This window comes from Eptatretus burgeri, unplaced genomic scaffold (assembly GCF_056783735.1).
Source record: "Eptatretus burgeri isolate ZD-2024b unplaced genomic scaffold, Ebu_testis_v1 Ebu_testis_scaffold_3169, whole genome shotgun sequence".
Taxonomy (NCBI): domain Eukaryota; kingdom Metazoa; phylum Chordata; class Myxini; order Myxiniformes; family Myxinidae; genus Eptatretus; species Eptatretus burgeri.
The window spans coordinates 73,242-99,876 of NW_028225117.1; the positions used below are offsets into that span (position 1 = coordinate 73,242).

General features: G+C 51.8%; 1 protein-coding gene across 2 annotated transcripts in view; it reads left to right on the forward strand.

Annotated features, from left to right (window-relative positions):
* The first annotated feature begins 835 nt into the window (after nt 1-835).
* LOC147006484 (uncharacterized) overlaps nt 836-26,635 on the forward strand; it is a 30,296-nt gene continuing 4,496 nt past the window's right edge. For both annotated transcript variants that reach the window (XM_085868664.1, XM_085868665.1), the window contains exons 1-2: nt 836-939; nt 18,797-25,898. In XM_085868664.1, the coding sequence (XP_085724790.1) occupies nt 18,839-25,885 (7,047 nt within the window). In that variant the 5' untranslated portion in view covers nt 836-939; nt 18,797-18,838 and the 3' untranslated portion in view covers nt 25,886-25,898. The remainder of the gene's footprint in view (nt 940-18,796; nt 25,899-26,635) is intronic.

The window sequence follows — 26,635 nt, forward strand, 5'->3', positions numbered from 1 at the left end:
ATAATTATTGTTATGACGGTGTCACAATTGCCGGAAGTCGGAGGAAGTGCGCGTCCGTCCGGGGAGAAACGATTTACGAGGAATCGCGAATTCACGGGATAATCAAAGTTTTTCCAAATGATCTGAGGATCCACAAAACAACGAAGATCCAACAACAATGGCTGACGTGTATATACGAACACAACACAACAAGCCTTCATCTAAAAATCACGGTTCTTCTTTTTCTTCACGAACACGAACACAACAAGCCTTCGCCTAAAAATCACGCTTCTTCTTCTTCTTCTTCACGCAAACAACACAACAAGCCTTCACCGAAAAATCACGCTTCTTCTTCTTCTTCTTCACGAACACAACAAGCCTTCGCCTAAAAATCTCGCTTCTTCTTCTTCATCTTCTTCTTCTTCTTCTTCACGAACAAGAACACAACAAGCCTTCGACTAAAAAATCACGCTTCTTCTTCTGCTTATGCTTCTTCTTCTTCACGAAAACAACACAACAAGCCTTTGCCTAAAAATCACGCTTCCTCTTCTTCTTCTTCTTCTTCTTTTTCACGAACACGAACACAGCAAGCCTTCGCTTAATAATCACGCTTCTTCTTCTTCACGTCAATGACGGTTCCAGCGGCGCGGGATTTCGTGACTTCACGGGGATGCCCTCAGTCAGCTTGTGAGAGCTAATGGATCAGAGAGGTCAAGCAAGGGGTCAAGCTGAGGATCCAACAAGATCATTGTGTTGAAAACAAACGCTGTTTTTAAACCGAGCAAAATCACAATTCACTAAAAATAAAAAACATTTTCACTCGTCCTCGAAGCGGTGACGGCACTTCTTGTTTTTACGCGAGCTCACCATCGAGTGTACGTCACTTCCTGTTTTGCCGCGAGCGCGCCATCGAGGTTGTGCTGCAGCTCCACTGTGATCCCTTTGAACGACACAGACGAGGTACGTCGCGGTGTGAGGTCGGTTAGTAAATCGAAACACTCTTTATAAAACGGGAGGAATGTCGGGAGAGGGAGAAAGGACACAAAGGAGTCTCTTTCGCCATTCTTTCACCGAAACCGTCTTCTGTTAAGACTGTTCTTCCGAAATCACGTGATTTTCTGTTGAAACCTCATCATGAACCGATGATGATGATGAGGAGGAGGGCGCTGTGAGCGGCCTTTTCTCGCTCGTTGCCTGCGCCGTGGTAGTAATGAACTCAGCTCATCCTCATTGGTTTCCCGAAGCGCGAATCCCGGCACGAATCAAAGGGCGGGGGAGCTCCTTGTGAGCCAACGGCCATCCATATCTAGTGCCCAACTGTGTCTGCGGACGTCCTCCTGCAGTTGGGTCACTTCTTATTAGGAGGTTGGTGGCAGGATTTGCACTCCGGCCACCGTAAAACCCTTCATTCCGCAAAACGCAAAAAAATCTGAAAACCCACTCCGTGGGAGTACCTCCTGTGCAGCCTCCCTTCGCAGGGCAGCTCACCGGATGACGGGATTGGGGCAAAGCCTTCGGGACCCCCAATCTTTGATAGGAGGGAAACCACGGGGTAACATCCCTGGGTCAGATTGCGGGAGAGTGTGTCGGAGTGGTGCTGAGGTGTCGTCCACCAAACGGCGGTCTCCTTGGGTTAACCTGAGGCGGTCCCTTCGGGTGGGTGCCTGGAATGTCCTATCCCTAAGAGAGGATGATCACCTGTCTCTGTTATCATCTGAGCTCAAGCGTTTGGACATCGGGATTGCAGCTCTCTCTGAGGTTCGGAGACCGGATTGCGGCGAGATAATGGTGGGTGGTTACACCTACTATTGGTCTGGTCGCTCTGATGGTTACCATACCCAAGGAGTTGCTGTAGCTGTGTCCAATAAGCTGACCCCAATGATAATTGAGGTAACACCGGTCAACGAGCGTATTATGAGATTAAGGATTCGTCACTCCTTAGGTGTCATTTCCCTGGTCTCTGTTTATGCTCCGACTGAGGCGAGTGATCTCACCGTGAAGGATGCATTCTACGCCACACTCGAGTCTGTGGTTGATCAGTGCCCCAGACGAGATACACTTCTAGTCTTGGGGGATTTCAATGCATCGACTGGAACTGATAGGGACGGTTATGAGGTGTGTGTTGGTCCCCATGGGTCAGGAACTATGAACCAGAATGGCACTAAGTTCCTTGACTTTGCAAGAAGTCATGGACTTAGGGTGGCTGGTTCATGGTTTCAGCGCCCACAAGCTCATCGCTGGACTTGGTATTCCAACGCTGGCGGTGTGGCAAAGGAGATTGACCATGTCCTCATTGACGGTCGTTGGAGGATGATCCAGAACTGCAGGGTCTACCGGAGTGCTCAGTTCCTCAATACTGACCACAGGCTTGTTGTAGCAACTCTAAAGCTGCACCTTAAATCCTGGAGAATGGTACCATCCCAGCCGAGGCTGGATGTTGCCAAGCTCAGGGATGAGAGAGTAGCTGAGGAGTTTGCGAACAGGCTGAGTGGACACTTGGGTGGTCTGGGTGCTTTGGGGGGTCCTGAAGAGTTGTGGAGCGCCTTCAAGACCACCGTCCTTGATGTTGCCGATGGATGCCTTGGAGCTCACCGCAGGGCAAAGAAGAATTTTGTCTCTCAAGGGACACTGGATACCATTGATCAGAGTCGCAGGGCCAGGCTGAATGGCAGAGCTGAGCTGTTCAGGGAGCTGAGGCGTAAAACTGTACGTGCACTGAGGGTGGACAAGGAGGCCTATGTGCGAGGAATCTGTGAGGGGGTAGAGCATCACCTGTGGACAGGTGATTCTCGTCCCGCTTACAGGGGAATTCGTGCATTACGTTCATCCAAGCCCATCCCTCGGAGCACTACAGTTCGAGCAGAGAGTGGTAGGCTCTGAACAGAGGAGTCTGAAGTGAAGGCCCGCTGGGCCGGTTACTTTGAGCGGTTGTACCAGGCTGATCCCCCAACTGTCGAGTTGGACGTCAAGGGTGTTACAATCCCTGTTGCTGACCCTCGAATCAACTGTGGTCCACCTACGCTTGTGGAAACACGGGCTGCGGTGAACCAGTTGAAACGGGGCAAAGCTCCAGGGATCTGTGGCATCCATGCCGAACTTCTCAAGGCTGGTGGAAATGCTGCACTCGTGTCGTTGCATGCAGTTTTGTGCTCTGCCTGGAACACAGGCATCATCCCAACTGACTGGAAGAGGGGCCTTGTTGTCCCTCTCTGGAAAGGGAAGGGTGATCGCCAAGACTGCAACAACTACCGAGGGGTGACGCTGCTCTCAGTGCCGGGCAAGGTCTTTGCTCGGATAATTCTCGATAGGGTTCGCCACCATCTGCTTGAGCACCAGCGTCCAGAGCAGTCAGGCTTTACACCAAAGAGGTCAACGATTGACCGTATCCTTGCACTTCGTGTCCTCACCGAACGCAGACGAGAGTTTCGGCAGGGGCTGCTTGCAGCCTATGTTGATCTCTGTAAAGTGTTCGATTCAGTGAATCGGGATGTCCTCTGGAGGATTCTTGGTCTTCGTGGGGTGCCACCAAAACTGATCGATCTGATGTCTGAACTCTACTCTGGTACTGAGAGTGCTGTGAAGTGTGGTGGTACCATCTCTGACTTATTTCCAGTTGTTACTGGAGTTCGTCAGGGATGTGTACTTGCCCCCACACTTTTCAGCACTTGTATGGACTGGATTCTAGGGAGGATGTCGGAGAGATCAAGTTGCGGTGCGTCATTTGGGAATGTCAAGATCTCGGACCTTGACTTTGCAGATGATGCAGTCATCTTTGCGGAGACTTTAGACATCCTCTTGGGGGCCCTCGAGGTGCTGAATGAGGAGTCGGAGCCGTTGGGATTACGGGTTTCTTGGGTCAAAACTAAGATCCAGGCTTTCGGTGACATCTTGGATGCTGCTGTCCTGTCTGTGTCTGTTTGTGGTGAGGATGTTGAGGTCGTGGAGAGATTCACTTACCTTGGCAGTGATATTCATGTCTCTGCTGGCTGCGAGTCAGAGGTCAATAGACGTCTGGGTCGGGCCTGGGGAGTCATGGATTCACTGGATCATGGGGTGTGGCGCTGCCGGTACCTGTGCGGGAGGACGAAAGTCCGAGTCTTCAGGTCCTTGGTACTTCCAGTCTTGCTCTATGGGTGCGAGACTTGGACTCTGACCAAGGATCTGAGACGGAGACTTAATTCCTTTGGTACCAGGTCTCTTCGGAGAATCCTTGGCTATCGCTGGTCGGATTTTGTGTCCAACGAGCGGTTGCTGAGAGAGACTCGGATGAGATTTGTTACCTGCATAGTCCGTGAGCGTCAGTTGCGGCTGTATGGACATGTGGCTCGTTTTCCTGACTCTGATCCTGCTCACCAGATTCTCTCAGCGAGGGAGTCTCATGAGTGGAGGAGGCCAGTGGGTCGACCACGTGCCTCATGGTTGCAACAGGTTGACCATCATCTCAAGGAGATGGGGATGGGCCTGGCATCTGCCTGGGGGATGGCCAGACGGAGGCCCCTGGAGTACCGGCGGAAAGTGGACGCAGCGACGTGCTGTTCTGGCACATGCTCCCATACCTGACCTGACCTGAATCCCGGCACGTGGGTTCCCCGTGCCAGCTGGGGCACGTGACCACGTTTGCGAGGACCACGTGGTCACGCTTCTGTAGGATTCCCTACGGTGGGGAGAAGCCTGGCTCTCATGTGAGCCCATGTGGAGCCTCGGTGTTCTTATTCCTTGTTTGGTGCCGGACGAACACTCTTCCCCACATGTACGGAGGAATGGGCTCGTGGATCAGGTTATATTCCCTTTCACGGAGCTACAAAGGCTCAAGGAAAACAGAGCAATTAAAATAATTATTATCTATCTATCTATAATTCCAGCAATGTGTGTGTGTGTGTGTGTGTGTGTGTGTGTGTGTGTGTGTGTGTGTGTGTGTGTGTGTGTGTGTGTGTGTGTGTGTGTGTGTGTGTGTGCCTGCGACCGCCGTTTCTCGACAACCACCAGTCCAGTCTGATTGAAACTTTCCAGGAATATTGCCGGGGACCCGCGGATGTGTCTTTTCAAGGTTTGATATTAATCCGACGAGCTGTTCCCAAGTTACGGCCATTTTATTGCTTTTTTCAGTGTTGGAAAGGTGTATACGGTATATCGCAGCTGAAGTGTCGTTCCACCTTATCATGCCATTTTATCCCAAAGATATCTCAGAATAATGATAACAGCATATTAATAATAATAATAGCACAATAATTGGCAGTAATAAAAAGAATAACGTGATACAATGACCAATGTCTGTCAACCAATGACAGGACATGGTGCTATGACGTCACAATTAATGTTTTTTGGGGCTTTTTTTGCACGATTGACGTCACAATTCTTCTTCTTCGTTTTGTATGACGTCACAATCGACGCTGGGGACCTGAGTATGTGCCTTTTCAAGGTTTGATATCGTTCTTCATCTGTTTCAGCTGTTTCCCAAGTGTTACCCAAGGTTTGAAAGCTGTTTTTTCCCAAGGTTTGAATTAATTGTTCAAATTATTAATGAATCCCAAGGATTGAATTTTCCCAAGGGAAACAGCCGTTTCCCAAGGGTTTGAAAGCTGTTTTTTTCCCAAGGTTTGAATTAATTGTTCAAATTATTAATTAATCCCAAGATTTGAATTTTCCCAAGGGAAACAGCTGTTTCCCAAGGGTTTGAAAGCTGTCTTTTCCCAAGGTTTGAATTAATTGTTCAAATTATTAATTAATCCCAAGGTTTGAATTAATTGTTCAAATTATTAATTAATCCCAAGGTTTTAATTTTCCCAAGGGAAACAGCTGTTTCCTAAGGGTTTGAATGTTGTTTTTTTCCCCAAGGTTTGAATTAATTGTTGTGCTTGGTAGACATTTGTGAATACATTTACAGAGAGAGGGCGAAGGAGGAGGGGGAAGAGAGGAGGGGAGAGAGTGGGGCTAGAGTGTGGGGGGTGAGAGGGGAGGGAGAGAGGGGCGATAGAGGAGGGGGAGAGGGGAGGAGAGAGGGGGAGAGAGGGGGTGAGAGAGAGCGGAGAGAGGGGAGGGGTGAGAGAGAAGGGCGTCACAATTCAAGAGAGGGGGAGAGAGGAGGTGGTGAGAAAGGGGACGGGAGAGGGGGTGAGAGTGGGGGCGAGAGAGGAGGGGGAGAGAGGAGGGCAAGAGAGGGGAGGGAGAGAGGGGGTGAGAGATAGGGGGTGTCACAATTCAAGAGAGGGGGAGAGAGGCGGTGGCAAGAGAGGGGGACAGGAGAGGGGATGTGAGAGGGGGGGTGAGAGTGGGGGCGGGAGAGAGGGGTGAGAGAGAGGTGGAGAGGAGGGGGCGAGAGAGAGGAGGCGTCACAATTATTCTTCTTCTTCGTTTGATATGACGTCACAATTGACGCTGGGCACCTGAATATGTTTCCAAGGTGTTTCCCAAGTTATGGCCATTTATGATACGGTTGGTCCGATCTAATTGAAAAAATGCCCCAATCCAGTCGTTTACGAGAGCGAAGGAACGAAGCTGCACATACTGGCATGCACCGACGGGCACGCACCTACAGGCACGCACCTTCGGGCACGCACGAGTTATTATAATAACTAGAACGGGCACTCATAGAGCGCATACCTTCGCCGCCACTACTTTTTTGTTCTTGGTATGAGTGTGGGGAACTGGTTTCATATGAATGGTCTTATGTCACAAACCACATATCTATAATGTCATGACCCCCCCCCGACTTTCGGGGGCTACAGACTAAACAACAATCAACTCACGTCGTTTTGGCGAGTCTTCACTCGCAAGCTCGGTGAATACAACGTTTCAACAAGAGAAGGTAATATCGTTTGATGCTGGTTTCATGCAAATCGAATAAGAATTGACTGAGTTATGCCAAAAACCGCATATTTTTCAAGGGCGTGACCCCCCCCGACATTTTACCCCAACCGGTGACATGTGTTCTGACGTCATTGTGTCTCAAGATTGGGCATTAAATTCTGAACATTTTGGTGCTGGGTTCATGTAAAGCGGACAAGAATTGACCGCGTTATGACAAAAACCGCATATTTTTCAAGGTCGTGACCCCCCTGACCTTTGACCCCTAACCGGTAACAAGAGTATGGGCGTCATTGTGTCATATTGCATATCATAAGATGAGGCGTTGAATTCTGAACATTTTGGCGTTAGTTGCATGCAAATTGAATAAAAATTGACCGTGTTATCGTAAAAAGACGATTTTGACCTTTTCGTGACCTTGACCTTGACCTTTGACCCGAACGATCCCAAAATCTAATCGAATGCTTCCTGGCTAATAACCAATTATCCCACCAAATTTCATGCAATTCGGTTTAATACTTTTTGAGTTATACGAATCACAAGATTACAAATAAATAAATAAATAAATAAATAAATAAATAAATACACGCCGACCAAAACATAACCTTTCGCAGAATGCGAAGGTAATAATAATAAAAAAAATTTAAATCTCGTCTCAATTGTTTTGGGTTTTTTTGCCCAAAACGTTTTTGGTCCTCACTGATGAACCTCTGAAAGTTTGATGAAGATTCGTTTGGTTATCTCTGAGGAAAATGGGGACATACGGACACACAGACACACGGACATGCAGACACGCAAACACAGACACACGGATGCACAAACACGCACACAGACATGCAGACACACAGACACACACACACACACACACACACACACACACACACACACAGACACACACACACAGACAGGCAGACACACACACAGACATACAGACACACACACAGACATGCAGACACAAACACACAGACATGCAGACACAAACACACAGACATGCAGACATGCGGCTCTCTTATAGTATTGTTACGGCTGTGGAAATTCGCATTACACCAGAAAGGGTCCTCAGGTGAGATATATCGGTAAGTTCATGTGTAGTCAGCCCAAACCCGTTGTTTAGAGGGAATATATGTGATCCATTCGGGCTGCGATTCTTCAGTTAGTAATTTTTCTTTTGCTGTCGTTAATTTGGTGCAAGAACAACAACGAACATCCCCACAACCAACATCTCAGCGATCACGCCATTCGCTACACGACGCCAACAATCACACCATTCACACCACGATGCCACCTTCCAAAACTACTCCACCACATCTTCGCCACTCGCCATTCAGCGAGCACCGTGCGGTCACGATCTCCGCAGGACGGATGGGAGGGGCGGAGTGGCAGTGGCGGCCGGGGTGCGAAGGAGCATCTCCCGCCCGAATCTTCCTGCTGTTTTACTGCAAGGCCTGTGCCGGCCGGATCGTCTGCCGGCTGTTTTACTCCAAGGCCTGTGCCGGCCACTTCATCGGCTGGCTGTTTACTGCAAGGCCTGTGCCGGTCGACCGTCTGCCGGCTGTTTTACTGCAAGGCCTGTGCCGGTCAGCTTCACTGCTGGCTGCGTTTGCTACAGCGGCCCTGTTTTGCTATGCCTTGCCTGCTCCCTTTGCCATCCATGCCTACTGCCCTCGTCATCTTTTGCCCCCGTTCTGTTCTGCATTTCCCCCCCCTTTTGCATTGCCATGTGCGCCAGGATCCTCGCGCAAATTTGCAGGGACTGCCCTGTTGGCAGCTACAACACGGGCCTGCAGTGGCGGCACGTGCACCGTGTTTGCGTCCATCCATCCATCTATCCATTCATCCGTCCATCCATACATGCGCCGTTGTGTTCATTGCGTGCTATTTGAGCTGGCACGGAGACTGCGTTTGTGCAGCCCATGCACCGTTGTGGTTCACTGCGTTCATTTCAAAGGGGGAGGCCTTGGACTGCGTGTGTGCAGCCGACCACGTTCCCCGCGCCTGCATTTCATGAGCCAGAGACTGCATGCGAGCAGCCTGCCTCCCTGCTTACTGCTTTTCTCTTTGCAGAGTCCATTGATCCTGGGCCATGGAATAGTGTAAATTATAAGGTTAAGATGTATTGTACATATGAGTGCGCCCCGGCATGTCTGTCTCGCGCCGGCAATATTATTTAAGTCGTCTGAGTGAGTGTGTTTGTGTGTTAGTTACTCAGCCCTCAGGTTATTTATTTTGGGGACACGAATACACTAAATGTCGAACTCAGGGATCCGAAGGTAAAACGTATTAGGGGAGAACTACACATGATGGTACATGAGAATTTGATGACTCGGGACGAGTCTGTAAAAAGGGGAGGGAGTAGTGTTACGGCTGTGGAAATTCGCATTACACCATAAAGGGTCCTCAGGTGAGATGTATCGGTAAGTTCATGTGTAGTGAGCCCAAACCCGTTGTTTAGAGGGAATATATTTGATCAATTCGGGCTGCGATTCTTCAGTTTGTCGTTTTTCTTTTGCTGTCGTTAATTTGGTGCAAGAACAACAACGAACATCGCCACAACCAACATCTCAACGATCACGCCATTCGCTACACGACGCTAACAATCACGCCATTCACACCACGATGCCACCTTCCACAACTACGCTACCACATCTTCGCCACTCGCCATTCAACGAGCACCGTGCGGTCACGATCTCCGCGGGACGGATGGGAGGGCTGAGTGGCAGCGGCGGCCGGGGTGCGAAGGGGCATCTCCCACCCGAATCTTCCTTCCCTCGTCGTAGGCGCGTGGGGAAGAAAACCAACAACGCCTGTGGGATTTTCCCTTCTGCTTTTCCCGCGCTTTGGCATGGGGGAGGTGCGATTTGGGCCAGAGGTCAAAGGTGAAAAAGGTGGGGGCCTGATTTTGGGGGAATAATTCTCTGGCCCCGATCCCAAACTGACTTTCTTCGTCTCCCGCACGGCGCGGGGAGGGTGGAACGAGAGGACACGCCCCTTTTTGGGAAGCTTCCAGAGGGAGGTGGAGCCAGAAACGGGGCGGGGCGAAGGGCGGAGCCAAGTGCTACAAAAGGGGCGGACGAGGAGGGTTCGTGTTGGTCTTCTGGTTTGGGTCGTCTGCTAGTTGTTCCTGCAAGGTCTTCTTCTTCTTGTTCCTGTTCCTTGCGCAAGCCTTTTTGATCCTGGCGAGCTTGTTGTTCCTGCCGAGCCCTCGATCCTCGTGCGAGCCCTGGAATCCTGTGAGCGAGCGCGGAGATAGTGCCGGAAAACCCCGTCCGTTCCCCAAAACCCCGTCCGTGCTGTCGAGCGGACCACACGTGCGGCGTGAGGCACGAGCTCGCGGACCACGCCGGAGGAGCTCGGAGTTGCGGTCACGAGAGAAGGACTCGACACACAAAGGGAAGTCGCGACTTGCATTTCTTTTGGGTTCTGTGTAAACATGTATGTGTGGCGCCAGTCCATCAAGTGGAATTGTTTAAGTGTCCCAGTGTAATAATTATATTCGGTTGTAGCTCTGCATTTTGTTCTTGCTTTTATTGTGAGTCCTTGCTTGACCGTAATATACGTGCCTTCCGTGTTTCCGAAATAAAAGTGTGCTCGTCTGATTGTTCCCCGTTTCGCTGTGTCCTTTCCTTTGTTTGAATCTCCATCTTGCATCACGTAAGGGATTAATAGTGGGTTTTAAAACACCCGGTAACTAATCTGAACCATCAAGGTCGACGATAACTCCGCTCGGTTATCCCTGTAGTACGGAATGAGCCGCTTAAGCGGTTCGTGTCCGGAGTCGACCTGTGGCGTGGTACAACTCCTCAGTACGTTATCCGCGCGGGTACTTAGGTAAATCGACCTTTCGGCGATCGGACCCTATTTCGCGCAGGTAGAATGCGGACTGAGTTGTGGTGAGGTTAAACCCCCACCCCTGACTGGCTCCTGACGGTAGTTCCCGGAGGGTCACAACTGAATTGTCCGTTCAGGTTGGCGACGCGGTCGCCATTCGAGTTAAGGGCCGATCGCACGTATCGTATTCGTAACAGTATCTATTGTCCTATACTCTAAGACGTATCTGTATATAGTATCTATACTATATCTATACTATGAATCCCTCTCTTGATTTGTGAAAAAGAGGAAGCATTGTGACGTCATTCGTGAAGTCAAATTCCAGCAATCTGTGTGTGTATGTGTGTGTGTGTCTGTCTGTCTGTTTGTCTGCGACTGCAGTTTCTCGACGACTGCCGATCGGATTGAAACTTGCCAGGAATATTGCCGGGCCCGCAGATGTGCCTTTTCAATCGGACGAGCGGTTCCCAAGTTACGGCCATTAATCTGTCGACCAATGACAAGACACGGTGCTATGACGTCACGAATGACGTCACAATTAATGTTTATTTATTTATTATTATTATTTTTTGACTTTTTTTTGCATGATTGACGGTCCAATCTGATTGAAACTTGACAGGAATATTGCTGGGGACCCACGGATGTGCCTTTTCAAGGTTTGATATTGTTATGGCTGTGGAAATTCACAGACCACCAGAAAGGACCTGAGATCAGTAATGACGATAAGTATATGTGCAGTTAGATTTCCCCACCGTTGTTTAGAGGGAATTTCCATGTTCACATTGCTGCGATCCTTTGAGATAGCCGTTTTTCTTTTCTCTGTCGTTATTTTGGACCAATTATCCCCCAACAACCAAATCGCCACCACCAACAACGCCCCCAAACAACTACACCAACCCACCACCACCTTCCGCCCCTTCACCTCGATAACCCCACCCTGCAAACATCGTCTCACCCCCACTCTCAAACGATGCCCGCCAACAACCAAATCGCCACCACCAACACCACTCCCAAACCACCACAGCAAACTCCCACCACCTTCGCCTTTCTACCGAACGTCATGACATGGGTTGTGAATGGGATCCTTTCGAAGAAGAAATCGGATCAGGAATGATTCACGCTCACTTTTCATCCATCCAATGGCTGAGCATCAGGTGGTGCAGCCCCGCCTCCAAACCCGCTGTGATCCACAAATTTATATATGCACTCTACCCCTGGCTTATATAAGCGCGAGCACAACGCAGCTCGAGGCAGTCAAGTCGGGTCTGGAGAGTGGCAGTCTGGAGTGGTCGGAGAACAGGTCGGAGCTCGAAGAGGCAGACGGCGGCAGTGTCGGTGCAGCAGTGTCGGTGGTGCACAGTAGGTGGACGGAGCTCGAAGCAGACGGGGAAAGGCAGACGGGGGCCGATCGACGGAGAGGAAGGAGCTCGGAGCTCAGGTCAAAGTTGAGGGGCGAGGAGGGCGAGTTGCTGAGTGGAGCAGGGACGCGGAGGAGGGCTCAGAGGCGAACCAGAGGGTTGAGTGGGGACCGCCGCCGGAGAAGGGGCGTAATAGAGGCCAGAGCCAAGAGGAGTTCGCCAGAGCCAGTGTGGTCCAGAGCGTCAACCCGTTGGACGGAGCGTCAGCAATTCCCCTCTCCCTTACCGAGCTCCGCGCGAAGAAAGCGCCGGTAACCCCGTCCGTTCCCCTCCCCAACGTGGTGCCGACGGTGAAACACGTGCCTGCGCGGAGAACGCCGGAGAGAGCTCACCGGCCACGCCAGGGGCACGAAGCCAGGCGCAGCTACGCTGACATCGCGGGTTGCCCGCCATCGCGCCACGAGGGCGCTGGTAAGACCCTTCGGTCTCGTGGATCTAGCCGCTCATCCAGGTTCCATGCACATTTGGTCCACGAACCTGTCTGCCACACTTACCTTTGAGGGTGGCTTTTTCCTTTGCTTTTGTGTAAATGCATGTGGTGGCGCCGTCTTATAAGTAGAATTGTCTAAGTGTGCGTGTGAAATAAAGACACTTTATTCGGTTGTAACTCTGCCTTTGCTTGCTTTCATTGCTTTCACTGTTATGCGTGCATGATTTTCTGTATGGCTGTAAAATAGTGCTTGTCTGAGTGTGCAATAAATGTGCTTGTTGAACTGTTCCCCGTTTCGTTGCGTCCTTTCCCTTGTTTGAAAGTTCCATCTTGCATCACGGAAGGAATTGGTAGAGGGGTGTAAGCACCCGGTAAATAATCACGTCCGTCGGGGCCGGCGATAACACTGCTCGCTCGGTTATCACTGAAGCACGGAACGGACCGCTTAAGCGGTTCGTGTCCTGGGCCGGCCAGCGGCGAGATACGAATGCCCGGTTAACTACTCGCGCAGGTACTGAGGTAGGTCGAGTTTGGCGAACAACCCTATCCTGCGCGGGTGGCCGATTGGCACGATTGTGGTGTGGTCGAAAGACCCACCCGTGACTAGCTCCTGGCGGTCGTTCCACAGAGGGTCAGGACTGAAATGTCCGTTCCGGTGGGCGACGCGGTCGCGATTTGAGTTACGTGGCCGATCACACGCCGGGCGGATCGAAATTCGGAACAATATTAATCGGAGAAGCGGTTCCCAAGTTACGGCCATTTATCTGTCGACCAATGACAAGACACGGTGCTATGACGTCACGAATGACGTCACAATTAATATTTATATATTTATTTATTTTTTATTTTCCTTTTTTTGCACGATTGACGGTCTGATCTGATTGAAACTTCCCAGGAATATTGCTGGGGACCCGCGGATGTGCCTTTTCGAGGTTTGATATTAATCGGATGAGCGGTTCCCAAGTTACGGCAATTTATCTGTCGACCAATATCTGCGAGAGAGGGGGACGGGAGAGGGGGGATGAGAGTGGGGGCGAGAGAGAGGGGCGAGAGAGGAGGGGGAGAGAGGAAGGGCGAGACTCGGGGGAGAGAGGGGGCAAGAGAGGGAGGGAGAGAGAGGGAGGGAGAGAGAGGGGGCAAGAGAGGGAGGGAGGCTCGGGGAGAGAGAGGATGTGAGTGGGGGGAGAGAGGGGGCAAGAGAGGGGAGAGAGATGAAGGGCGAGACTAGGGGGAGAGGGGGCGAGAGAGGGGATGAGAGTGGGGGGCCAGAGAGGGGGGAGAGGGGCAAGAGAGGACTGCACATACTGGCACTCACCTACGGGCACGCACCTTCGGGCCCGCCACTACGGGCCCGCCCCTACGGGACCGTACTAGTCGTATAGATGAGCAAATACAACCCGTCACTTGGCTGGCTGGGATATGGAGGGGGGGAGGGAAAGAGGGAGAAAGAGAGAGAGGAGGGAGAGGAAGCAGGGAGGGGTTAAGGAGGCAGCTGATGGAGGGAAGGGAGGGAAGAGGAAAGAGGGATGAGAGAGGGGAAGCTGGGAATGGGTGAAGAAGGGGGACCTAGGATGGGGGATACGAGCGAGGGATGGGGGGGGCGATGCCTCACCAAACGTTGCTCCACACTGCGGGAGGGAGGGGTGCGAAGAGGTGGTGAGAGAGAGACACACAGACAGAGACAGCGAGAGAGATACAGAGGTGTGGGAGGAGAATACTGCATTTTATTAGGAGGGGGAGTGAGGAAGGGACAGAGAGAGGGGTGGGGGAGGGGGGCAGGAAAAAGTGAAAGGTGAGGGTTGCAGGTGGAGTTCACAAAGACAATATTGTTGCGAATTCGCGCCTGCCGGCGTGCGAACGGCCACGTAACTCGAATTGCGGCACGTCTCCCACTGGACGGACAATTCAGTCGTGACCCTCTCGAAACAACGCCGGGAGCTAGTCACGGGTGGGGGTTTAACCTCACCACCATCTTGCCAATTGCCCACCCGCACAGGATAGGGTTGCTCGCCAAATTTGATCTACCTAAGTACCTGCGCGAATGGTCGACCGGGCGATCGGACCACGCCACAGGCCGACTCCGGACACGAACCGCTTAAGCGGTCCGTTCCCTGCTACAGTGATAACCGAGCGGTGTTATCGTCGGCCTTGACGGTTCCGATTAATTACCAGGATGTGGCACCCACTACGAACCCCTTACGTGAAGCAGGATGGAGAGTCAATAGAGAAAAAACGAAGCGAAACGGGCACAGTTCAACAAGCAAGCATTTTATTCCGCGGCACACGGAAAGCACGTATATACAGCCATACAGAATCGAAATGCACATAAAGCAAATGTAATACAACCGACTAACGCGTACACATGGCAACACTTACACAGTTCTACTTGAAAGACGGCGCCAACACACATTTACACAAAAGCAAAAGAAAGAAGCCACCCTCACAGACAAGGAGGCAGACAGGCCTGTAGGCCAAATGTGCGCGGGGCCTGGAGGAGCGGCCAGGTCCGCGAGACCGGGGAGGTCTTACCCGCGTCCTCGTGACGCGTTGGCGGGCAAGCCGCAAAGTGTCCACGCCGCTGTGCTCTGACTCCGGGCCCCTGGCGTGCTTGTTGGCACCACGTTTGGGGTGGGGGAGGAACGGGGCCCCCTTTTGCACTATCTCAGCGCGGGGGGGAAGGGGAAATTGTTGATGCCCTGGGGGAGGGGAGTGGCTGGATGGGTTGGGTCCCGCGACGAGACGAGCGATCCCCCACACCGCAACCTCGTCGCCGACCGCCACCCTCCTTGCCTCGGACCCGAGCTCCCTTGCCTGCAGCTCCACCGCGCGCACTCGACTCGACTCCACCAACGCAACGCTCCTTGTCTCCAAAAGCAACTCCTCGACGACACACTCTCCTGCCCTCTCTCAACTCCAGCGCCAACTCCATCGCGCGAGTCGCCTTCCGCTCGCACCATTATAGCGCTCAGGAGGCGCCGATATGCAAATTCACGGATCAGGACGCAATTGGAGGCGGGGCCACACCGCCCCCCCCCCCCGGTCAGCCATTGGTCGGGCAAAAATGGGCGTGAACCTCCCCTGATCCTAAAATTTGCATAGACGGACCTAGACGGAATTCACCTCCACGTGCCTGGAGGCTGGGCCAAGCCGCCTCACGCTTGCCCATTGGACGGAGGAGAAGTGGGCGTGAAGCATTCCTGATCCGAATTTCCCCTCGGAAAGGCCGCCATTCGCGCTCGCGGCTCGGTGCGTTTTTGGCACCAATCGCCGAACGGGCCCGAGACAGCCCGACATTCAGTGTTCACAGGTGGTGCGGGAATGGCCGTAGAAGCGATGATGTGGGATGAAGTTGTGAAAGTAAAGGTGAAGCTGGTGGTGTGGCGTCGTTGTGTGGTTGGCGCTGTGGCGGGGATGGCGTGGTTATTGAGATGCTGTTTGTTTGAAATAAAAGATAGAGAAAGAAAAACCACTAACTCAAAGCGTCGCAGCCCGGATGGATCACATAAATTCCCTCTATACAACGGGTTTGGGCTAACCACACATGTACCTATGGAGATATCTCACCTGAGGGCCCTTTATGGTGTAATGCGAATTTCCACAGCCGTAACAATATGTTATGCTGAATGACCGAACACAAAAACCCTCTCCCTCTCTCATCCCCCACCCCCTCTCCCTCTCTCACCCCCACCCCTCTCCCTCACTCATCCCTCACCCCCTCTCCCTCTCTCATCCCCCACCACTCTCCCTTTCTCATCCCCCACCCTCTCTCACTCTCTCATCCCCTACCCCCTCCTCCTCTCTCATCCCCCACCCCTCTCTCATCCTCCACCCCCTCTCCCTCTCTCATCCCCCACCGCCTCTTCCTCTCTCACCCCCACCCCTCTCCCTCTCTCATCCCCCACCCCTCTCCCTCTCTCATCCCCCACCCCCTCTCCCTCTCTCATCCCCCACCCTCTCTCCCTCTCTCATCCCCTACCCCCTCTCCCTCTCTCATCCCCCACCCCCTCTCTCATCCCCCACCCCCTCTCTCATCCCCACCCCCTCTCTCATCCCCCACCCCCTCTCCTTCTCTCATCCCCCACCCCTCTCCCTCTCTCATCCCCACCCCTCTCCCTCTCTCATCCCCCACCCCCTCTCCCTCTCTCATTCCCCACCCCCTCTCCCTCTCTCACCCCCACCCTCTCTCCCTCTCTCATCCCCTACCCCCTCTCCCTCTCTCATCCCCCACCCCATCTCTCATCCCCCACCCCCTCTCCCTCTCTCATCCCCCACCCCTCTCCATCTCTCATCCCCCACCCCCTCTCCCTCTCTCATCCCCCACCCTCTCTCCCTCTCTCATCCCCTACCCCCTCTCCCTCTCTCATCCCCCACCCCCTCTCTCATCCCCCAGCCTCTCCCTCTCTCATCCCCCACCGCCTCTCCCTCTCTCATCCCCCACCCCTCTCCCTCTCTGATCCCCCACCCCCTCTCCCTCTCTCATCCCCACCCCTCTCCCTCTCTCATCCCCCACCCCCTCTCCCTCTCTCATCCCCCACCCCTCCCCTCTCGCATCCCCCACTCCCTCTCCGTCTCTCATCCCCTACCCCCTCTCCTTCCCACCCCTCTCCCTCTCTCCCCCTGCACCTCTCCTCACTCCCCCTGCACATCTCCCCCTGCACCCTAGTTTGATGTGATTGAACCAGGTAGGGGTTCCTGGAAGGTCACGTTACATCCTCGAAGAGGTGTTTGATGTGATTGAACCATGTAGGGGTTACTGGAAGGTCGCTCCACATCCTCGATGAGGTGTTTGATGTGATTGAACCAGGTAGGGGTTACTGGAAGGTCGCTCCACACCCTCGATGAGGTGTTTGATGTGATTGAACCAGGTAGGGGTTACTGGAAGGTCGCGCCACATCCTCGAGGAGGTGTTTGATGTGATCGAACCACGAAGCGGATACTGGAAGGTCACATTACATCCTCAATGAGGTGTTTAATGTGATTGAACCAGGAAGGGGTTCCTGGAAGGTCACGTTACATCCTCGAGGAGGTGTTTGATGTGATTGAACCAGGTAGGGGTTACTGGAAGGTCACGTTACATCCTCGAGGAGGTGTTTGATGTGATTGAACCAGGTAGGGGTTACTGGAAGGTCACGATACATCCTCGAGGAGGTGTTTGATGTGATCGAACCAGGAAGCGGTTACTGAAAGGTCGCGTTACATCCTCGAAAAGGTGTTTAATCTGCTCGAACCAGGTTGGGGTTACTGGAAGGTCACGTTACATCCTCGAGGAGGTGATTGATGTGATAGAACCAGGTCGGAGTTACTGGAAGGTCACGTTACATTCTCAAGGAGGTGTTTGATGTGATTGAACCAGGTAGGGTTTACTGGTAGGTCACGTTACATCTTCGATGACGTGTTTAATCTGATTGAACCAGGTCGGGGTTACTGGAAGGTCACTTTACATCTTCGATGACGTGTTTAATCTGATTGAACCAGGTCGGGGTTACTGGAAGGTCACTTTACATCTTCTATGAGGTGTTTAATCTGATCGAACCAGGTAGGGGTCACTGGTAGGTCACGTTACATCTTCGATGAGGTGTTTAATGTGATCGAACCAGGAAGCGGTTATTGGAAGGTCACGTTACATCCTCAATGAGATGTTTAATGTGATCGAACCAGGTAGGGGTTACTGGTAGGTCACGTTACATCTTCGATGAAGTGTTTCATCTGATTGAACCAGGTTGGGGTTACTGGTAGGTCACGTTACATCCTCGATGAGGTGTTTAATGTGATCAAATCAGGTAGGCATTACTGGAAGGTCACGTTACATCCTCGAGGAGGTGTTTGATGTGATTGAACCAGGTAGGGGTTATTGGAAGGTCGCTCCACATCCTCGAGAAGGTGTTTGATGTGATTGAACGAGGTATGGGTTACTGGAAGGTTACAAAATATAAATTAAATATTGTTAAATTTCCTTGATAATGGACGGAAAAAAAATTGTTTTTTTAAGTTTCATTTTTAATTTTCAACTCACATCATTCATTTATGTAAAGAGTAAGAACGTCCTTTTTCCAAGTGCTTTGTTGCTCCGTGATTCTGATGATGAGTCCGTATTTTAACTGTCAATCATCTCTCGTCCTGTCGGGTTTGTTTCCCACAATCTTTTAAACAATTAAATCACTCCGTGCCCAATGCACTCTCTTTTCCCTTCGCACACTGACCCTGCTCTTTCCTACCATCCCCTATCTCCCTCTCGTCCCGTACATGAGATCGGTCACGTGAGGTTACGTCCGGACCCTGTGTTGGTGACACACATCCTTTACCATTTTTCTTCCCTTGTAATTTTTCTTTCTGACAGATTTCCTTCCATTTCCAAGTCTCGCTGTGCTGTGAGCACACAATGAAGCGGCAGATGGATGAGGAGGAAAACGTAACCACAACAACCCAACAGCAACCTCCTGGGATTGCTCCAGGTGGAGACTCATTTCCTCGGCTTCAGAATGGAGTTCTTGCTTCTGCTCTTGTTTGTGAACCCATGCCTGAGAACATCCACCCAAGTGCTGGCGTCCAAAGTTACTCCAGGCCAACAACCTACCAGGTTCCCCCTATTGGCCAAGGAACTCTGGGGAAATCTCCGAGTGGACACGGCACTCACCTACATGGGTCCCAGCTGTCATCACCGCATCCACGATCATTAACTCACCCGAACAGTGCTCACTCACAAGCGCAAGCACAAGCACCTCCTCAAGAGTGGCAGCAAATCCAGTGTTTCGACATTAATAAGGCAATATCCCTCTTGCTTAAAGTGAAGGAACGATTTGGGAACCAATCACGTGTTTACCATGAATTTCTGGACATAATTAAGGAACACAAAGCAGAGATTATTGACACCCAAGATGTCATCGACCGTGTCTCAAACTTGTTCAAGGGACATCCCGACTTGATAAGGGGTTTCATCCCTTTCTTGCTTTCGAATGGCAAGATCGAGGTCCAGATTAATGATCTGATCAGTGTTACCACACTGACGCAAGCAACGGAACCCATGGAGCACGCGGAACTTAAAATGCAGAATTGTGATGTGAACATGCATCGCATGGAACTTTTTCCCACACAACCCTCTATCATGTCAAGCAAGTCCCTCCCCAGCTCTCCACATCCATCTGGACAGCCACCATCTCTGCCTGGCTTTCCGACTCAGCATCCTGTCCCGACAAACACCAGTCACACATCACACACCACCCAGCTTTTGCCCACACAACCTTCTGTCACGTCAAGCAAGTCCCTCCTCAGCTCTCCACATCCATCTGGACAGCCACCATCTCTGCCGGGCTTTCCTACTCAGCATCCTGTCCCGACAAACACCAGTCACATGTCTCACACCACCCAGCTTTGGCCCATACAACCCTCTGTCATGTCAAGTAAGGCCCTCCCCAGCTCTCCACATCCATATGGACAGCTACCATCTCTGCCTGACTTTCATACTCTGCATCCTGTCCTGACAGACACGAGTCACACGTCTCACACCACGCAGCTTTTGCCCACACAACACTCTGTCATGTCAAGCAAGTCCCTCCCCAGCTCTCCACATCCATCTGGACAGCCACCATCTCTGCCTGGCTTTCCTACCCTGCATCCTGTCCTGACAGACACCAGTCACATGTCTCACACCACCCAGCTTTGGCCCATACACCCCTCTGTCATGTCAAGCAAGTCCCTCCCCAGCTCGCCACATCCATCTGGACAGCCCCCATCTCTGCCTGGCTTTCCTTCTCAGCATCCTGTCCCGACAGACACCAGTCGCACATCTCACATCACCCAGCTTTGGCCCATAGAACTCTCTGCCATGTCAAGCAAGTCCCTCCCCAGCGCACCACATCCATCTGCACAGCCACCATCTCTGCCTGGCTTTCCTACTCAGCATCCTGTCCCGACAAACACCAGTCATATGTCTCACATCACCCAGCTTTTGCCCACACAACCCCCTGTCATGTCAAGCAAGTCCCTCCTCAGCTCTGCACATCCATCTGGACAGCCACCATCTCTGCCTGGCTTTCCTACTCAGCATCCTGTTCTGACAAACACCAGTCACATGTCTCACACCACCCAGCTTTGGCCCATACAACCCTCTGTCATGTCAAGCAAATCCCTCCCCAGCTCTCCACATCCATCTGGACAGCCACCATCTCTGCCTGGCTTTCCTACTCAGCATCCTGTCCCGACAGACACCAGTCACACGTCTCACATCACCCAGCTTTGGCCCATAGAACCCTCTGCCATGGCAAGCAAGTCCCTCGCCAGCTCTCCTCATCCATATGGACAGCCACCATCTCTGTCTGGCTTCCATACCCTGCATCCTGTCCCGACAGACACCAGTCACACATCTCACCCTACCCAGCTTTTGCCCACACAACCCCCTGTCATGTCAAGCAAGTCCCTCCTCAGCTCTGCACATCCATCTGGACAGCCACCATCTCTGCCTGGCTTTCCTACTCAGCATCCTGTCCTGACAAACACCAGTCACATGTCTCACACCACCCAGCTCTGGCCCATACAACCCTCTGTCATGTCAAGCAAGTCCCTCCCCAGCTCTCCACATCCATCTAAACACGCACCATCTCTGCCTGGCTTTCCTACTCAGCATCCTGTCCCGACAGACACCAGTCACATGTCTCACACCACCCAGCTTTGGCCCATACAACCCTCTGTCATGTCAAGCAAGTCCCTCCCCAGCTGTCCACATCCATCTGGACAGCCACCATCTCTGCCTGGCTTTCCTACTCAGCATCCTGTCCCGACAAACACCAGTCACACGTCTCACACCACCCAGCTTTGGCCCATAGAACCCTCTGCCATGTCAATCAAGTCCCTCCCCAGCTCGCCACATCCATCTGGACAGCCACCATCTCTGCCTGGTTTTCCTACTCAGCATCCTGTCCCGACAAACACCAGTCACATGTCTCACACCACCCAGCCTTGTCCCATACAACCCTCTGTCATGTCAAGCAAGTCCCTCCCCAGCTGTCCACATCCATCTGGACAGCCACCATCTCTGCCTGGCTTTCATACCCTGCATCCTGTCCCGACAGACACCAGTCACATGTCTCACACCACCCAGCTTTTGCCCATGGAACCCTCTGTCATGTCAAGCAAGTCCCTCCCCAGCTCTCCACATCCATCTGAACAGCCACCATCTCTGCCTGGCTTTCCTACTCAGCATCCTGTCCCGACAGACACCAGTCACACGTCTCACACCACCCAGCTTTGGCCCATAGAACCCTCTGCCATGTCAATCAAGTCCCTCCCCAACTCTCCACATCCATCTGGACAGCCACCATCTCTGCCTGGTTTTCCTACTCAGCATCCTGTCCCGACAAACACCAGTCACATGTCTCACACCATCCAGCTTTGCCCCATACAACCCTCTGTCATGTCAAGCAAGTCCCTCCCCAGCTGTCCACATCCATCTGGACAGCCACCATCTCTGCCTGGCTTTCCTACTCAGCATCCTGTCCCGACAGACACCAGTCACACGTCTCACACCACCCAGCTTTGGCCCATAGAACCCTCTGCCATGTCAATCAAGTCCCTCCCCAGCTCGCCACATCCATCTGGACAGCCACCATCTCTGCCTGGTTTTCCTACTCAGCATCCTGTCCCGACAAACACCAGTCACATGTCTCACACCACCCAGCCTTGTCCCATGCAACCCTCTGTCATGTCAAGCAAGTCCCTCCCCAGCTGTCCACATCCATCTGGACAGCCACCATCTCTGCCTGGCTTTCATACCCTGCATCCTGTCCCGACAGACACCAGTCACACGTCTCACACCACCCAGCTTTGGCCCATAGAACCCTCTGCCATGTCAAGCAAGTCCCTCCCCAGCTGTCCCCATCCATCTGGACAGCCACCATCTCCACCTGGCTTTCCTCCTCAGCATCCTGTCCCGACAAACACCAGTCACATGTCTCACACCACCCAGCTTTTGCCCATGGAACCCTCTGTCATGTCAAGCAAGTCCCTCCCCAGCTCTCCACATCCATCTGAACAGCCACCATCTCTGCCTGGCTTTCCTACTCAGCATCCTGTCCCGACAGACACCAGTCACATGTCTCACACAACCCAGCTTTGGCCCATACAACCCTCTGTCATGTCAAGCAAGTCCCTCCCCAGCTGTCCACATCCATCTGGACAGCCACCATCTCTGCCTGGCATTCATACCCTGCATCCTGTCCCGACAGACACCAGTCACACGTCTCACACAACCCAGCTTTGGCCCATAGAACCCTCTGCCATGTCAAGCAAGTCCCTCCCCAGCTGTCCCCATCCATCTGGACTGCCACCATCTCCACCTGGCTTTCCTCCTCAGCATCCTGTCCCGACAAACACCAGTCACATGTCTCACACCACCCAGCTCTTGCCCATGCAACCCTCTGTCATGTCAAGCAAGTCCCTCCCCAGCTCTCCACATCCATCTGAACAGCCACCATCTCTGCCTGGCTTTCCTACTCAGCATCCTGTCCCGACAAACACCAGTCATATGTCTCACACCACCCAGCTCTGGCCCATACAACCCTCTGTCATGTCAAGCAAGTCCCTCCCCAGCTCTCCACATCCATCTAAACACGCACCATCTCTGCCTGGCTTTCCTACTCAGCATCCTGTCCCGACAGACACCAGTCACATGTCTCACACCACCCAGCTTTGGCCCATACAACCCTCTGTCATGTCAATCAAGTCCCTCCCCAGCTCGCCGCATCCATCTGGACAGCCACCATCTCTGCCTGGCTTTCCTCCTCAGCATCCTGTCCCGACAGACACCAGTCACACGTCTCACACCACCCAGCTTTGGCCCATAGAACCCTCTGCCATGTCAAGCAAGTCCCTCCCCAGCTCTCCACATCCATCTGAACAGCCACCATCTCTGCCTGGCTTTCCTACTCAGCATCCTGTCCCGACAGACACCAGTCACATGTCTCACACCAACCAGCACCCCGTACAACTGCAGTTGCACAACGTGCAACCTGCCATGTTGAATGAGGCTATTAACTTTATAAAAAAGATAAAAAACCGTTTCCAGAACCAACCTGAGATGTTCAAGGCTTTTATGGGAATTTTATGGACTTACGAGCAATGTAAAATTAAGGTGTCGCAGGACGAAAACGCACCAATGCCATCTCAACAGTATTTCTTTTCAGAGATTGCACAACTGTTGAAGAACGAGGAAGATCTTCTCACAGAGTTGGACACGTTAGTCCCAGATATAAATGTATCACACTTGATGGGGAAGACCTGTGAGAAGCTTGATTCGGTGCACAATGACCATGGTGAAACTGTGAATCAACCACTGATAGGCAGCAACACCAATAGTTGCAGCCATCGCAACAGCAAGAGGTTGATGCAGAAAAAAGGTCCCATTCCATCCACGTCTGATCTGGGAACCACACCTCCGATGAAGAAAAAGCTGAAGCCAGGTGGATTTAAGGATTCTTCGGGAGCGGATACCAATAAGCATGGAAATCTGGGAGATCTTGCCTTCCTTGAAAAGGTACGCAAAGCACTGAAGAGCCGTGAATCATATGAAAACTTCCTACACTGCCTCACGCTGTTCAACCAGGAGACTGTCTCTCGAGCAGAACTTCTTCAGTTGGTCTGTCCCTTCTTGAGCGACTTCCCTGAACTCTTCAGCTGGTTCAAGGCTTCCGTTGGCGACACAGATGTCTCACCCCTTGAAGCATTGCCGAAAGACCTCTCCTCAGACGGCATAACCATGGAGATCGACTACGCTTCCTGCAAGCGAATGGGACCAAGCTACCGCACCCTGCCCAAAAGTTACCAGCAACCAAAGTGCAGCGGACGCACAGCACTTTGTCATGAGGTATTGAATGACACATTTGTATCTTGGACTGAGAATTTGAAATTCGCGAGCTCAAAGAAGACTCAGTCCGAGGAGCACATGTACTGCTGTGAAGATGAACGTTTTGAGTTGGACTATATGCTGGAAACGAACCTGGCAACGATCGCCGTGCTAGAAGGCATTCAAAAAAAGATGTCCCACATGTCTGAAGAGGACAAAAGTCATTTCCGTCTCGACTCCTGCTTGGGGGGCTCCTCAGAGGTCGTCCATGTCAAAGCTGTTCAGCGGATATATGGGGATAAAGCCAGTGACATAATTGATGGACTCAAGAGAAATCCTGTGATGAACGTGCCTCTTGTCCTCAAAAGATTGAAGAGCAAGGACAAGGAATTGCACCAGGAACAATGTGTATTCAACCAGACCTGGCACGAGCAGAATGAGAAATATCATCTAAAGTCACTTGATCATCAGGGCATCAACTTCAAAAAGACTGACACCAAGGCTTTGCGTTCCAAAAGCCTTCTCAATGAGATTGAAACAATATTCAATGAGCAGCAGGAACAGGTTGCAGAGGGCAATCCTCCACCACCTGGACCACATCTTTCTTTTGAATACGAGAACAAGCAGGTCCTCGAGGATGCAGCTTCACTCATCATCCATCATGTCAAACGACAGAGTGGCATACAAGCAGAAGACAAGCGCAAGATCAAGCAGATTCTCCACCATCTCCTACCAGATCTGTTCTTTTTGTCATGGGGGGAGCTGAGTGATGTTGAGGAAGGCAGTGGAAATGGAGAGGAAGAGCCAGAGGAAATTGAATTGGATCATGGTAAAACCAATGGCCAAGACAATTGTGATCCAAGCAAGGGGAAGGTTGAAAACCATCCCACGAAGAACATGTTGTTGTTCCCGACCACACACGCACAGAAACTGGGAGGCAAGGACCTCGTTTACAACCTTTTCTTCGTGAATAACAATTGGTTCATCCTGCTCAGGCTTCACCAGATCCTCTGCCAGCGCCTCCTACATATGTACCAACAGGCTGAGCGACAGATCGAGGAGGAGAGACGGGAACATGAACGGGACACGGAACTGCTGGGATCTGGAAGAAGACGCAAGCACAGAGCAGCGTCACTCCTGCGTCCAAAGCGAAGTGAGCATGATGTGGAGGATTATTACCCAACATTCTTGGACATGGTGAGGAACTTGCTCGATGGAAATATGGAGTCGAGTGCCTTTGAAGACAAGCTGAGGGAGATGTTCACAATCCACGCATACACCTGCTTCACAATAGACAACCTGATTCAGAGCATTGTGCGACAGCTGCAGCACATCGTCACTGACGATGTGTGTGTACGCGTAATGGAGATGTACCTGTCGGATAGCTCGCTCGCCACGGCTGGCAGGCTTGCAACACAGAGCAACCGTTCGCCGGCGGAGAGCACATACCGGCAGCGGTCAAGGCAGCTTCTTGCAGATGAGAATTGCTTCAAGGTTGTGTTCTTACAAAATGCTGGAAGGTTGAAGCTCACCATGGAATTGCTTGGCACTGAGGAGGAGCATCCGTGGACCTTGAGTACCAGCGTTGGATGAACGATGTCGAAAGGTATGCTGGCTCGGACCTTCCATCTCCAGAACTGCGGGAACATCTCTCGCACAAACCTGTATTTTTACGACAGAATTTGCAGCATATGTGAAAATTGCAAAGGCAACCACATCAACAACAGAAAATGGCAACCACATCAGCATGAAAAATGTATTTTTCTTCTCTTTCTAAGAGTCTAGCAAGTATTGTGTTTGGCATGTTTGAGAGCAATGGTGGATTAATTCATTTTGGGGTGAGAAAACCTTTTACAAATGCAAGTTTGTTCATTTCGAGTTTGGAATTTGTTCCCTTTCGAGTTATGTTCAGATATGTTCGTTCTCGAGTCTCAATGACAGAGTCATTGTGGATATTTTGAAAGCTCTGTGTTGAGTACATGACACTTTCTCAAGCCGCTGTCACACCTTGACGATTTAGCCAGCGTATCCCGATTTATGAAAAATTTGTCTAAAACGCTGGCACACGTCGAATACGTTATGGGAACGTTTTGTTTACGTTAAGAGCACGCTGAAAAACACTGCCATACGTCGTAGTACACTGGCTTTAAACGTTGTACTTTTGGGTTGTCCTCAAATTTTTGCATGCTTGAAATTTTACGACGTATGCCGGCGTATGACTCACACGTTCCGCTACGCTGGCCATAAGTTGTAGGCACGTTATGCGATCGTTGACACACGTCGACACACGTTACTTGTAAGTTACTCATAAGTCGAAACACGTCGAGGTAATGTTTAGCGTAC